Here is a 12,630-nt window from a genome sequence, read left to right on the forward strand (position 1 = left end):
TTAATAAAATATTTTTTTGTTTTATATTTTCAAGCAAACATAAATTATGTTACATAATACTATATTTACCATACAATATATAATATAATACAATATGAGTCATACATTATAATAAAAATATGTACAGTATTTATATATATTGTATTAATATATATACAAATTTTTAAATAAGTAAAATATCTATATTATAGATTCTATAATATACAATATTTTAATAATAAATTAATCTATTAACTAACGGATGTTATTTATGATTTAGCATTTATTATTGAATTTATTGTACTAACAATTCTAGATAACTATAAATATTTTAAATATAATATTAGAATATTATATTTAAAATTATATTTTTTAAAAATTGTTTATTAAAACACAACTTGGGTAACTAACAAATTAATATCATAGTTAAAAAATACTAAATAGTTATATGTTATTATAATTGAGTTGCAATCAAGTATAAGCATAATATGTAAGTATTATAGTATTCATGTAAATTTTTTTAACTAATTAAACTTTATTTAATTTTTTTTATAAATGTTTGACAAATTAATAAACTGATTTTTTTATTAATTATAGTAAAAATATTAGATTTAAAAAAATGCCACAACAATCAGTATTATGGAATGATCAATGCAAACAATTGGCACTGTTAGCATGGTCAATTGCATGGACAGTATTGATTACCATAATATATGTAATTGGGTCAATCGCATTTACTTTAGATGTATGTTTTTTTTAAATTTTTTAAAAAAATAAATAATTAATTTTTATTTAAATATATTTATTTATTATATTTATTAAGAGATTTCCATTATTCATAGCTGGCTTGATTGCTGGCCTACTCATACAGATTGAATTGGTGGGTGTGTTTGCCGGCTGGAAACGACACTATTATCTGGCACTGACCTACACCTGTATCAAAACACTACTGGCATTTCTGGCCCTAATTGCTACTATACTTACCGCTAATATACCCGGACCGGCAACGGCTATATTTCAACAGTGTTTTGTTGGAGCTATTGTTGGCTATATTTATAGTTGTGAACTGTCGTCACCATCACCGGCACCGTTACCACAAAACACTTTACCACTAATGGTGTAGTTTGATAATAACTATATGCCATAATAACTGTAAATTATAATACATTTATATTTTTATAATTAAATTATTATTATTTTTTGCTAAATATTAACATATCAATAATAATAATGCTTTTGAATAACTGTTATATAAAATACTATATATTATTTTTCTCTAATTGTTTTATTTTAATTAATTGTTTTATTAATATTATTTTAACTTAACATATATATTACTTATGATATGATTTATTAATTAAATAAAATAATTAATTACATAAAAACTATAAATAATATTTGTAACCAAAATGTGATTATTGAAATAAATATGATTGTAATCAGGTATTTACATATTGTTGCTTGTTTAAAAAATCTGTTTATTTAAATGTTTTTTTAGTATTATATCAGTTATATATATTTATACTGTATTTAAAAAAATATTAACTAAATAAATATTAATATTATCAACAAAATATTTAAAACTAACAAGAACAATTTATATTAAGTTATTCATATATTATAATATTAAATAACAATATACATTATGTTTATATAAATGTTAATTAAATAAAATATTATCTATATCTATTAATACATTTTTATATTTCTTAAAACAATATTTTTTTAATAATTAATCTATTAATTAACGGATGCTATTAAATGATATAATAATTTAAACACTCATATAACAATTTTTTAAAATTATAATTTAATTATATATAAACTATTGTATTTAAGCACAATTAAGGATAAAATACAAAACTAATATTTTAGTAAATTATTTTGCATATAATTGATTAAATAATTTATATATACATAAGTAAAGTAATCTTATGTTTAATTAATATACAGTCATATATGTAGTTAAAGTTTGATGACACTGATATTATTTAATAAATTTATTATTAGTTTTAAATAATTTACTTTAAAAAATTGTTTGTATTTTTGTTGTAAAAATCAGATTTTGATATAATATTTATTCATTTATTTTTTTGGTCAAAATTATGCCAAAACAATCAGTATTATGGGATTATCAATGCAAACAATTGGCACTGATAGCATGGTCCATTAGCTGGATACTTTTAATTATCTTAATATGGATATTTTATTCAGCCAACTCTGGTGTATGTATGCTTTTTTGAAAAAAATAATTAAATAATAATTTATTAAAAATTTTTAGTAAATAAAGTTTTTTATTATAATGATTATTATTATATATTTGACCTAACTTTAAAAAATAATAATTTCAACTATAATAAAGTGTATAAGATTTTATTATATTTATTATTAAGGGATACGCCATATGTATTGATGGCCTGACTGTTGGCTTACTTATACTAATTGAATTGTTGGGTGTGTTTGCCGGTTGGAAACGACACTATAGACTGACACTGATCTATACCGGTATCAAAGCTATACTGGCAATGATGGCCATAATTGCCACAATAATTACAGCGGCCATTAACTTTCCCGGACCGTCAACGGCTGCATTTCAACAGTGTTTTGTCGGTGCTATTGTTGGCTATATTTACAGCTGTGAACTGGCACCATCAGCACCGGGATCAAATCACAACAGTGATCATCATGATGATGATGATGGTAGTCAACTTGATAATAACTGTGCGGTATAACCAATTTAAATTTGTACTTTAAATTATTAACCAGTATTGTTAAATTGTTTGTTTTTTTATTAATTAATTATTTTTAAATATTTAAAATTATTTTAATTAAATTTAATATTAAAATTTAATATTTTGTTTTTTAATAATTTTGTATCACAATGTAATAAACTAAATAGTTTAATATGTAATAAAAATTAATTAAATAAATTCAAATAAATACAAGTTTATAGTTTTATTTAAAAAAACAAAATATTTTATTTAATGACTAAAAATGTTTATACAATGACTTACTATTAAAATATATTAAAATAAATGATTGTTTACATTTTAGCTATGAATTATATATCAGTTATATATTTATATTGTAATTTACTTTATTTTTTTAAAGTTAACCTTAATATCACATAACTAATATCAAATTATAAATTCAACTAAATAGATAATTAAATGTCAATATAATTGAATAAATATGATTTTATAAATGTAAAAATAATTGTAATAAAAATATTATTTAAACAATCAGGGTATTATGGTCAAAGGTCAATGCAAATAATGTATATGCACTGGTATATTATCATGGTCAGTTATATGTACAATATAGTTTATCATACTAATGGTTATTTAATTTTCTTATCTAATCTAATTATGCTAATTGAATCAAATTTAATATATTTAAATATGTGTTTTATTATATGCATACTTGATCTGATTGATGACTAAAAAAGTTTTTATTATTATGATACTATATTTTATACAATATATTTAACATATTTTTCTAACGAAACTAATTTATTTATTCAAATATATTTTTTATACATAAAATTCATGTTAATGCTAATAAATACCAATGAATAAATATATCTAATAATTAGTTTCCGTTTAATTATAAATTAAATGCAGGATTTTTTCATATATGGAAATAGTTTATTTATTTTTAAAATTTATATTTTTAATTGGAAATATATTAATAATATGTATATTATACTGTATAATACAATATTTAATAATATATACTATAATAACAATATTAAGTATTTATTTATAAATGTGTATTAATAATTTAATTAAACAATTTTTATGTGTTTGTATTACTATATATTAAATGTTTTAAAAAACAGAGTTTAATAAAAATTAATTTATTAATTGACTGATTTTATTAATTATATAACATTTATGATTATATTTAAAAATTAATGTAAATAAAATAGTTGATAACTTTTAAAAAATTAAATATTTTAATTAAAATGCTATTATTATTTTAAATAATTTAAAAAATAGTATAACAGTTTATTAAAATACAATTGATTTCAAATGTTAAACTTATTTTTAAAAAATATATTTTCATTTATTGATTAAATAACTACCTGTTTAAGTACTTTTATACAAGTATTCATGTAAATTTTTATCAACTATTTAATTAATGATTATTTATATAATATTTATAAAAAATGTTAACTAAATAAATTTAATTAGTTTTCATTATAAAATTAATTAACGATAAAATATATATTTAAAAAAATAAATAATTATCGTCAAAACTAATGTCAAAACAATCAGTATTATGGAATAGTAGATGCAAACAATCAGCACTGGTAGCCTGGTGCATTACCTGGATAATAGTATCTACCATATTAATGCTAATTACCATGTCATTGTTTAAGGTAAATTTTATAATAATATTTAATTTAATTTTTAATTTTAATCAATTACTATTTATAATATTTTAAATTAGGGTTTAGAGCTGTACATAACTGGCCTGATTGGCGGCTTAGTTATACTGATTGAATTGTTGGGTTTGTTTGCCGGCTGGAAACGATACTATTGTCTGGCAATTGTCTACACTAGTATCAAAATAGTAGTGGCAATGCTAGCCCTGATTGCCACTATAATTACTGCTGCCATGAATTTTCCCGGACCGGCAACGGCTGTATTTCAACAGTGTTTTGTTGGCGCTATAGTTGGCTATATTTATAGCTGTGAACTGGCATCAGCAGCAGCACCTGTACCATCAATACACTACAATGATAATAATGAGCTTGATAATTACACTACAATTTACTAAACATTTATATAAAATTTTATATACAGTATATTATATGTTACTTATAATTTTTTTTTAATAAATAATATTGTTTTGAATATCTGTTAAAATTATTACTGTACTGTATATTCACTATTATGTTAATATAAATTGTTTTACATTAATCTATTATTTTTTTAAAATAAATTATTTTAACTAACAAAAAATAAATTAGTTAATTTGCACTGGTAGCATGGTCAATTACATGGATAATATTGATTCCTATAATATCGTTAATTGGTATATCTAGTACACTATGCGCATCACATATTGCAAATAATTTCGTTTATTTAAATATAATTGTACACAAAATCAAAATTAGCAATTTAATTATAAAAAATATTATTTAAAATTAATAATTTAGTATTTAGTATTCCCTCCATTGTGTTTAATGACTTCTTCGACCCGATCGGGGAACGATTCTACCAGATTAGTGAGGTACTCTCGCGGGAGTGAATTCCAGGTTTCCCGAACTCTTGCGATCAACTGGTCTCGGGACTTAGGTTTCGGGTTTTTTAAAACCGATTCTTTAAGTTTAGCCCATACAGGTTCGATAACATTCAAATCTGGAAAATTTCCGGGCCATACGGTCTTTGTCCAAGAGTTCGGAAAAGTTGACTCAATTTTCCGAATTACCGACTTAATACAGTGGCCAGGAGCTGAATCTTGAAGAAAAGTGGCCTTTCTTTTATTTTTAATTATTTCATTATTATTTATGGCATTTAGATATATCGGTAATATCTTGTCTTCGTAAACTTGGCCAGTGATTGTCTCCTTTTTGTCGCAAACATATAATTCTGTTAAACCATTGGATGTTATAGCTCCCGCGACCATGATTTTAAGCGGGAATTTTGGTCGGCCAATTGATTGAAGACTTTTATTTAATGTCCTAACTCTTGTTGTTTGAGGATTTGGCTTCGGATGTAATTCAATTGATGACTCGTCCGACCAGAGTGTGTTCTCCCGAAGTGCTTTCCCGCGTTCTGTTTTGTCGCAATAACCATCTTTTTTTACCATTTCAGCGAATTTTTTTCGGTCTTCGATATTCTTGACACTTAATAAAGGCTTGGTGTTGACTCTTCTAGCGATTAATCCCCAATTCTTGGTCTTTAAGTAGTTTCGGACAGTTGTCGGCGATATTGTTTTGTCGCGCGCTTTATATGAGTCGCTCATATTCAACTTTTTGGCCACTTTTCGTACAGATGCACCAATCCTATCTTTCATTTGACCACTTATGCTTCTTTTGGTATTAGGTGTCAACTTTGTGTCCACTTTTGAATTGAATCGGTGCTTGAAATCGTCCGTATTTGACCACCGAACCGCCGTATTGTAGTCCACACCTACCTCTTTTGCGATGTCCATTGGCGCCATTCCCGCTTTGGCCAGTGTCCGGATTCTTATTCGGTTGGCTTCTCTTGATGATAACATACCTTATGATGGCTAATCCACTTGATTATCAATTGTTATTTATTTATTATTTATAAAATTAAAGTTAATTTATATCCAATAAACTACAATATGTGTTGCGCATAGTGTACATATAGTTCTGAGGTATGTTTTTTCGTGTGAAATTTATAAAATTAAAAAAAATATTAATTATAAATAAAAATAATATTATATATATATATTTATTAATATTGATAATAAGTTATATAAATAAATGACCTTAACTTATATCCATACTTAATGTGTGTACTAATAATACAATATCTATTTATTTATTAAGGGAGATAAAAGATTATTGCCATTCATTTTAATTTTAATCAATTACTATTTATAATATTTTAAATTAGGGTTTAGAGCTATACATAACTGGCCTGATTGGTGGCTTAGTTATACTGATTGAACTGGTAGGTTTGTTTGCCGGTTGGAAACGACACTATTGTCTGGCACTTACCTACACCGGTATCAAAGCTACAGTGGCAATGTTGGCCCTAATTGCCACTATAGTTACCGCTGCCGCTGGTTTTCCCGGACCGGCAACGGCTATATTTCAACAGTGTTTTGTTGGTGCTATTGTTGGCTATATTTACAGCTGTGAACTGGCACAATCATCATCAGCACCGGGATCAAGTGATGTACACTACAGTCATGGTTATCATCATCATCATGGTCAACTTATTAATAATTGTGCGGCATAGCCAATTTAAATGTACTTTAAAAATCAATTGAATAATATTGATACTTATTATAGAATTATTTTATATAAATTAATTACTTTTAATAATATTTTATTTTTTTTATTTAATAATCTATTAATAAATAGTTAAATATTTCAAAAAATAACTAAATTATTATTTACATATTAGCTATGAGTTATATACTTTAAATCTGTTATATATTTATATACATTTTTATTTAACATTTATATTACAATAAAATGCAAAAGTTATATAAAGTATTATATAAAAAATAGTTATATCTAACAATTTCCAATATGTTATGAAAGTACTGTATAATAATATAATTGTTATTATTTTAGTTTTAAAAAATTTCATTACATTATAATATAAATGTTTAATACAGGCATAACATAATATTACAATGTTATACAATACAGTATTATATTATAGTTTAGTAATTAATTACCTTATTTTATTTTATTAATAAAATTATTATTGAAAAACCTGAAAAATATGTTTATTATTTGAATATTTTGTTTTTTTAAATTATATAATATACTCAATATACCATGTAATTTTATACTGCATATTTAATTTATTTAAAACAAATAAACTATAATAATTAATTAATTAATTAATTATTATGTGTTAATTCATAATTATAGCACTGTTATGGTAGCTACCAGTGCACACAAAAAGTACATTGATAACCTAATGTATAATGCAATAAAATAATCAATTTATAAATATTTGATAAATTTTGATTAGTTAAAAATTACCATGACAATTATTTTAGGATCACTATATTGTAGTCAATAGTTACGATTCAATAGATGGCATATTTTATTTAAAGAGTAAAAACTATTACAAACATCCACTACAAACACATTATATAGTTGTGAGAAATTTTTTAATATTTTTTTTTGCTAACTCTAGTAACTAATTAATTTGCTATTGAAAATTTAATTTTCAAATTATAATTAAGTTTTAATTTTTGTTGTTGGTGATTACAATAAAATATAATAATATTTAATATTGCGCTTCAAACTTTAAATATATAAATATTATTTATATATATGGAAAACAATTTTATTATACATTATTATAAAAAATATTATATCTATTATTTTAGCATTTTATTATTAATTTATTATAAAAATATATATTTGTATTAATTATTGTAATAGTTATCAATATCTATTGTATTATAATATATATATACTGTACTTTATATGAATTTATTAAAGTACAAGTTTTATGAGTACTTTATTTTCTACAATATAATCAATCATTTTATATTGTATATAAACATATATATTTTGATATATATACTGTATATTATATTACCATATAATTTATCATCATAAAAATATTTTATCAATGAATTGTTAGGCAAACATTTTTATTTTATTTATTATGATATATACTGTATAAATATTAGCTTTGTTACTGTTATTTTGTGTAAACTGATAAAATAAAAAATAATTTATAACTTATCTAAATACCACACACTTTAGCAAATATATATAACAAACAAAAAATTGTCGTCCCATAATTTTATTAACTAAGTTATTAATTAACTACATAGATTTTATTTTCACAATATTGTATTATTTTGGTGCAATTAAATTGTTTGTTATATAAAAACTAATATAACTATAGAAATAAATCAATACATAGTTAATATAACTATTTATATAACTATATATATAACTATTTGATTTTATTGTTTTTTTTAAATAAATAATATATAATTCAGTTTAGTTTAATTAATACATTAACAATAACAACAACAAAAATTAATTCAATAATTAAAAAAAAAATTAATAAAATTAATAAATTAATTAAAACATAATAACTATGAGAGCATCGGAATCATTGCATAGTTTTGGTAACTACCAGTGCAAAAAATTTAGCCTACTAGCCTGGTGTATACTATGCCTGATAGTTACCATTGTGGTTATGGTATTGGCAATTAAGGATGCTAAATCTACCTGGAGTAAAACAGATTGCGGACCGGGTGGGTGTAAACATACGGAAGGTCATAATGAGAGTGAAGAGGTATATATTTATTAAAAATATTTTTTATATATAAATAATTATTGTTTGTTTTTTTTGTGCCACACCCACCCCTACACTACATAAGCGCACAATGCGTATAGTGGCCGGTGTTGTCGGTACCATATTTATCTGTATTGAATTGTTCGGTTTGTTCGGTGCCTGGAAAGAAAACTACTGTTGCACTATGACCTACATGTGCATCAAATGTGTATTCATTGTGATAGCATTGTTGGCCGGCATATTCGTTCATCCGGTATTCTGGGGATCGTTTGCCGTCAATTTATTTGCCGCCGCCATAGCATTCCTCTATCTACAGGAGATCAGCTGGCAACAACAATCAAATAACCGGGCTAATTATGCTTGATAAAATAACATTACATCATCACCAACAAAATCAGCATGATCATTTTTTATTAATTAATTTTTACATTTATTATTTTTCAAACAATTTTTTTTAATACATTAATTTTTTCATAAAATAATTTGTTTTATTTAATTAAGTAATATTATTAGTATAATTATTGTTTTTTTATTTTTAATTTGTCTAGATAAATTATTTATTTATTTATTTTAATAATTACTTTACAATTTTTGTTCATCAAATCGGATTTATTGTTTTTATTAATAATTATTTTATTTTTTAGTATTATAACATTTACTTACATACATAAAATATATGATATTATTTAATGGTTAAAATAAAATATATTTCACAATCAAATTCAATTTAATGATAACACTATTATAAGATAATCTCCATATGAGTCATATTTTTGGTAAAAAATAATAATATAAAAAGTCAATTATAATTTTAATATAAGATAAGTAGAGTACATTATATCACTAATATTTAATAATAATTTAATGAATACACTACTAATCAATTGATTTACAATATAATTAATTAATATTAATTATTCTCAATAAATCTAATATATTAATAGTTTTAATAAGTCACAAATAAATAAATAAAATTTGTAATATACTTTAAAATTGCATAAAATTTAGTAGTAATCAAATTAAAGTAATAATACGAATATTTAAATTAATATAATAAAATTGTTTTTTTTCTAAATAACTATTTATAATTTTAATTTATTTTTCATTAAAATTAGCAATTGTCCAATCAATTTTATCAAATTAAATATAATTTTATATTTAATTAAGTTTTCATTCCAAAATTTATTAATATTTATTTTAATTTATGTTATAATTTATAACTAAAAATAAGAAATATAGTAATAAATCAGTGTTGATATGAATGAGTATATAAATAGTAAATAAATTACTTTAATATTGATTTATAGTTTAAAACAAATTTATAATATTCAAAAAAAAACTTGAAAAGTTTTGTTTTCTGAAATCTATACGAGCCTTTTGTGTGTGTGTGTGTGTGTGTGTGTGTGTCTGTCTGTAGCATTTCATTTTGCGAATTTTGAAATTCTGACTTCAGATTCGGTTAGAGGACTACTAATAATGTATTGAAAAGTTTAATTAAAATTTTGATATCTCTTCGGGAACATAGACAAAATGGCGGCCAAAGTAAAAAAAAAATTAAGAAAATTTTTTTAAAGTATATATTTGAATAAAGCATCAAAAACAAGAATAAAAAATATACATTAAAATTTTGATATCTCTTCGGGAACATAAAGAAAATGGCGGCCAAAGTAAAAAAAATTAGGTAAACATTTTAACGTTTAGAATTGTAAAGAGTATCAAAAATATGATATAATATATCAGTATAATTTTTTTTAAAATGGCGGCAAAAGTATAAAAAATTTTAAGAATTTTTTTTAAATATAAATTTGAAGAAAGAATCAAAAACAAGGATAAAAAATATGCATTAAATTTTGATATCTACGGGAACAAAAAGAATAAGTATAAGCGGCAAATGTATAATTATAGATTATTATTTTGTTATACTAAATCATTTGATACCCCACATGACTATAGTTGTTTATTTTGTCATACTGAATCATTTGATACCATGCATTACAATATTTATATTATGTATATTTGACCAGTTTTTAAATTTTATTAAATGTTATTATATAGCCGCTATAATTATAAAACTAATAGTTTTCAATGTTATTCAAGTTCTTTTTCTGAAAATGCTTTCTAGCATTCTTAACTGGTTTTTATATAAAATTTGTTAAATAGAGAATAAGAGTTATTGTAAGTATAATTATATGTATTTTTTATAATTATGCTAATTTATGTTTGTTTTATTAATTATAGATATAATGAGTTTAATTGTTTGTTAGTATGTTTAGTTTTTTAAAAATAAAATTATTTAAATTAAATTTAATAAACTTTTTTCTAATGATATTTCTAATACTGTATCTATATATTTTTTAATAATTAATATATTAATATAAATTGAGTAATATAATTTATTATAAAGTACATACATTAGTACTAAGGTTTAGTTACCTTATTTAAACATATTTTTTATATAAAAGTGACTTGTTGTTTTTATATAATTTATATATATTAATATTAATTAATAACTATAATTTTATTTTGTAATATCTTATATTCAAACACATACAATAATATATTTTACATTTTATTGGTTATTATATACCCTGATAATACAGTAGTAACTAATTTAATTTAAGCATTTATATAAATAAGCATTTATATATTAATATATAACTATCTCTCTATGAACCGTCTAGACCTCCCATTATTATTATTATTATTTTAATTATTATTACATATTTGAAAATTCTGGTATAAAATAATGCACAATCAATACTATTATAATTAAAAGTTTACTTATTATATTCACTACTAAATACAAAAAATAATACTAAATATTAGTTTAGTCAAACAATGGCAGCAAAATTGTTTGCAATGTTTTTGATAATATTATACTACACTATGTATATGATTGCCACCACCCAGTCTACATGTGCCGGTTCCTATTGCGGTGGTCACCAGGGTGTTGAATGTTGTTCCGGCTACAAGTGCTCAAATTATTGCAAATGTAGTCCAGGTGGCAGTTGCATACCTGAGCATCAATTCAATCCAATTGGTTCATTAACTTGTACATTGATTTGTGCTGGTCGCAAATAAAAATAAAACAATGTAAAATAAATTTAATTAATTATTAATTTTTTTTTTTAAATAATAAGTTCTTATAATAAATGTTTTTATATTATGTTGTTTTAGTTTTTTATCAAATATAAGTTTTTTTTGTTAATAATACTAATAACAAATTTATTTATTTTTAATTTTAAATAATAATTATTTCTTTTATATGTACAATTAATTTAAAATATTTTTATTTAAGTTGTATTTGCATGTTGACATTTTTTATTTATTTAATTAAATATGATATTTAGTTTAAAGTTAATATTATTACAAAATATATTAATATTAAAGTTAAAATATATAATAAATAAAATAATTTAATAATTTATTATTAATTAATTTACAAACAATAGACATTTTACTTATAATTTACACTAAATATTAAGCAATAAATACATGATATGATATAAAGACTGTATAATACAGTATATGAAATACATATGTTGTAATCAATTAACAAATAATTTATTAAACAAATAATGTAAGTATTGTTCAAAACATATATTTCTATGAAAAATGAAATTTGTGCTTAAGTTAATTAATTAACTAATAATAATTGTTATTT

At 21.8% G+C, this 12,630-nt stretch overlaps 2 protein-coding genes across 2 annotated transcripts; both read left to right on the forward strand.

Annotated features, from left to right (window-relative positions):
• The first annotated feature begins 432 nt into the window (after positions 1–432).
• On the forward strand, positions 433–2,711 carry LOC128956730 (uncharacterized). The gene is made up of 4 exons (XM_054302444.1): positions 433–469; positions 577–724; positions 803–1,096; positions 2,373–2,711. Exons 2-4 carry the CDS (start codon positions 599–601, stop codon positions 2,709–2,711), a joined length of 759 nt encoding a protein of 252 aa, XP_054158419.1. The 5' UTR covers positions 433–469; positions 577–598.
• A 5,975-nt stretch (positions 2,712–8,686) lies between these two features.
• On the forward strand, positions 8,687–9,364 carry LOC128956782 (uncharacterized). Its single transcript, XM_054302498.1, has 2 exons — positions 8,687–8,966; positions 9,052–9,364. Exons 1-2 carry the CDS (start codon positions 8,766–8,768, stop codon positions 9,328–9,330), a joined length of 480 nt encoding a protein of 159 aa, XP_054158473.1. The 5' UTR covers positions 8,687–8,765; the 3' UTR covers positions 9,331–9,364.
• Positions 9,365–12,630: the final 3,266 nt, after the last annotated feature.

The sequence above is a fragment of the Oppia nitens genome, unplaced genomic scaffold (assembly GCF_028296485.1).
Source record: "Oppia nitens isolate AA-2021 unplaced genomic scaffold, nextdenovo-longstitch-racon4-pilon3 scaffold32_pilon_pilon_pilon, whole genome shotgun sequence".
NCBI lineage: Eukaryota > Metazoa > Arthropoda > Arachnida > Sarcoptiformes > Oppiidae > Oppia > Oppia nitens.

Excerpts from the sequence above, each read along its gene's own strand:
- LOC128956730 (XM_054302444.1), top strand. The coding sequence starts at position 599 with ATGCCACAACAATCAGTATTATGGAATGATCAATGCAAACAATTGGCA. Across the intron at positions 725-802 it reads CAATCGCATTTACTTTAGAT|AGATTTCCATTATTCATAGC; the intron begins GTATGTTTTTTT and ends ATATTTATTAAG. Across the intron at positions 1,097-2,372 it reads AAAACACTTTACCACTAATG|GGATACGCCATATGTATTGA; the intron begins GTGTAGTTTGAT and ends TTTATTATTAAG.
- LOC128956782 (XM_054302498.1), top strand. The coding sequence starts at position 8,766 with ATGAGAGCATCGGAATCATTGCATAGTTTTGGTAACTACCAGTGCAAA. Across the intron at positions 8,967-9,051 it reads GTCATAATGAGAGTGAAGAG|CGCACAATGCGTATAGTGGC; the intron begins GTATATATTTAT and ends ACACTACATAAG.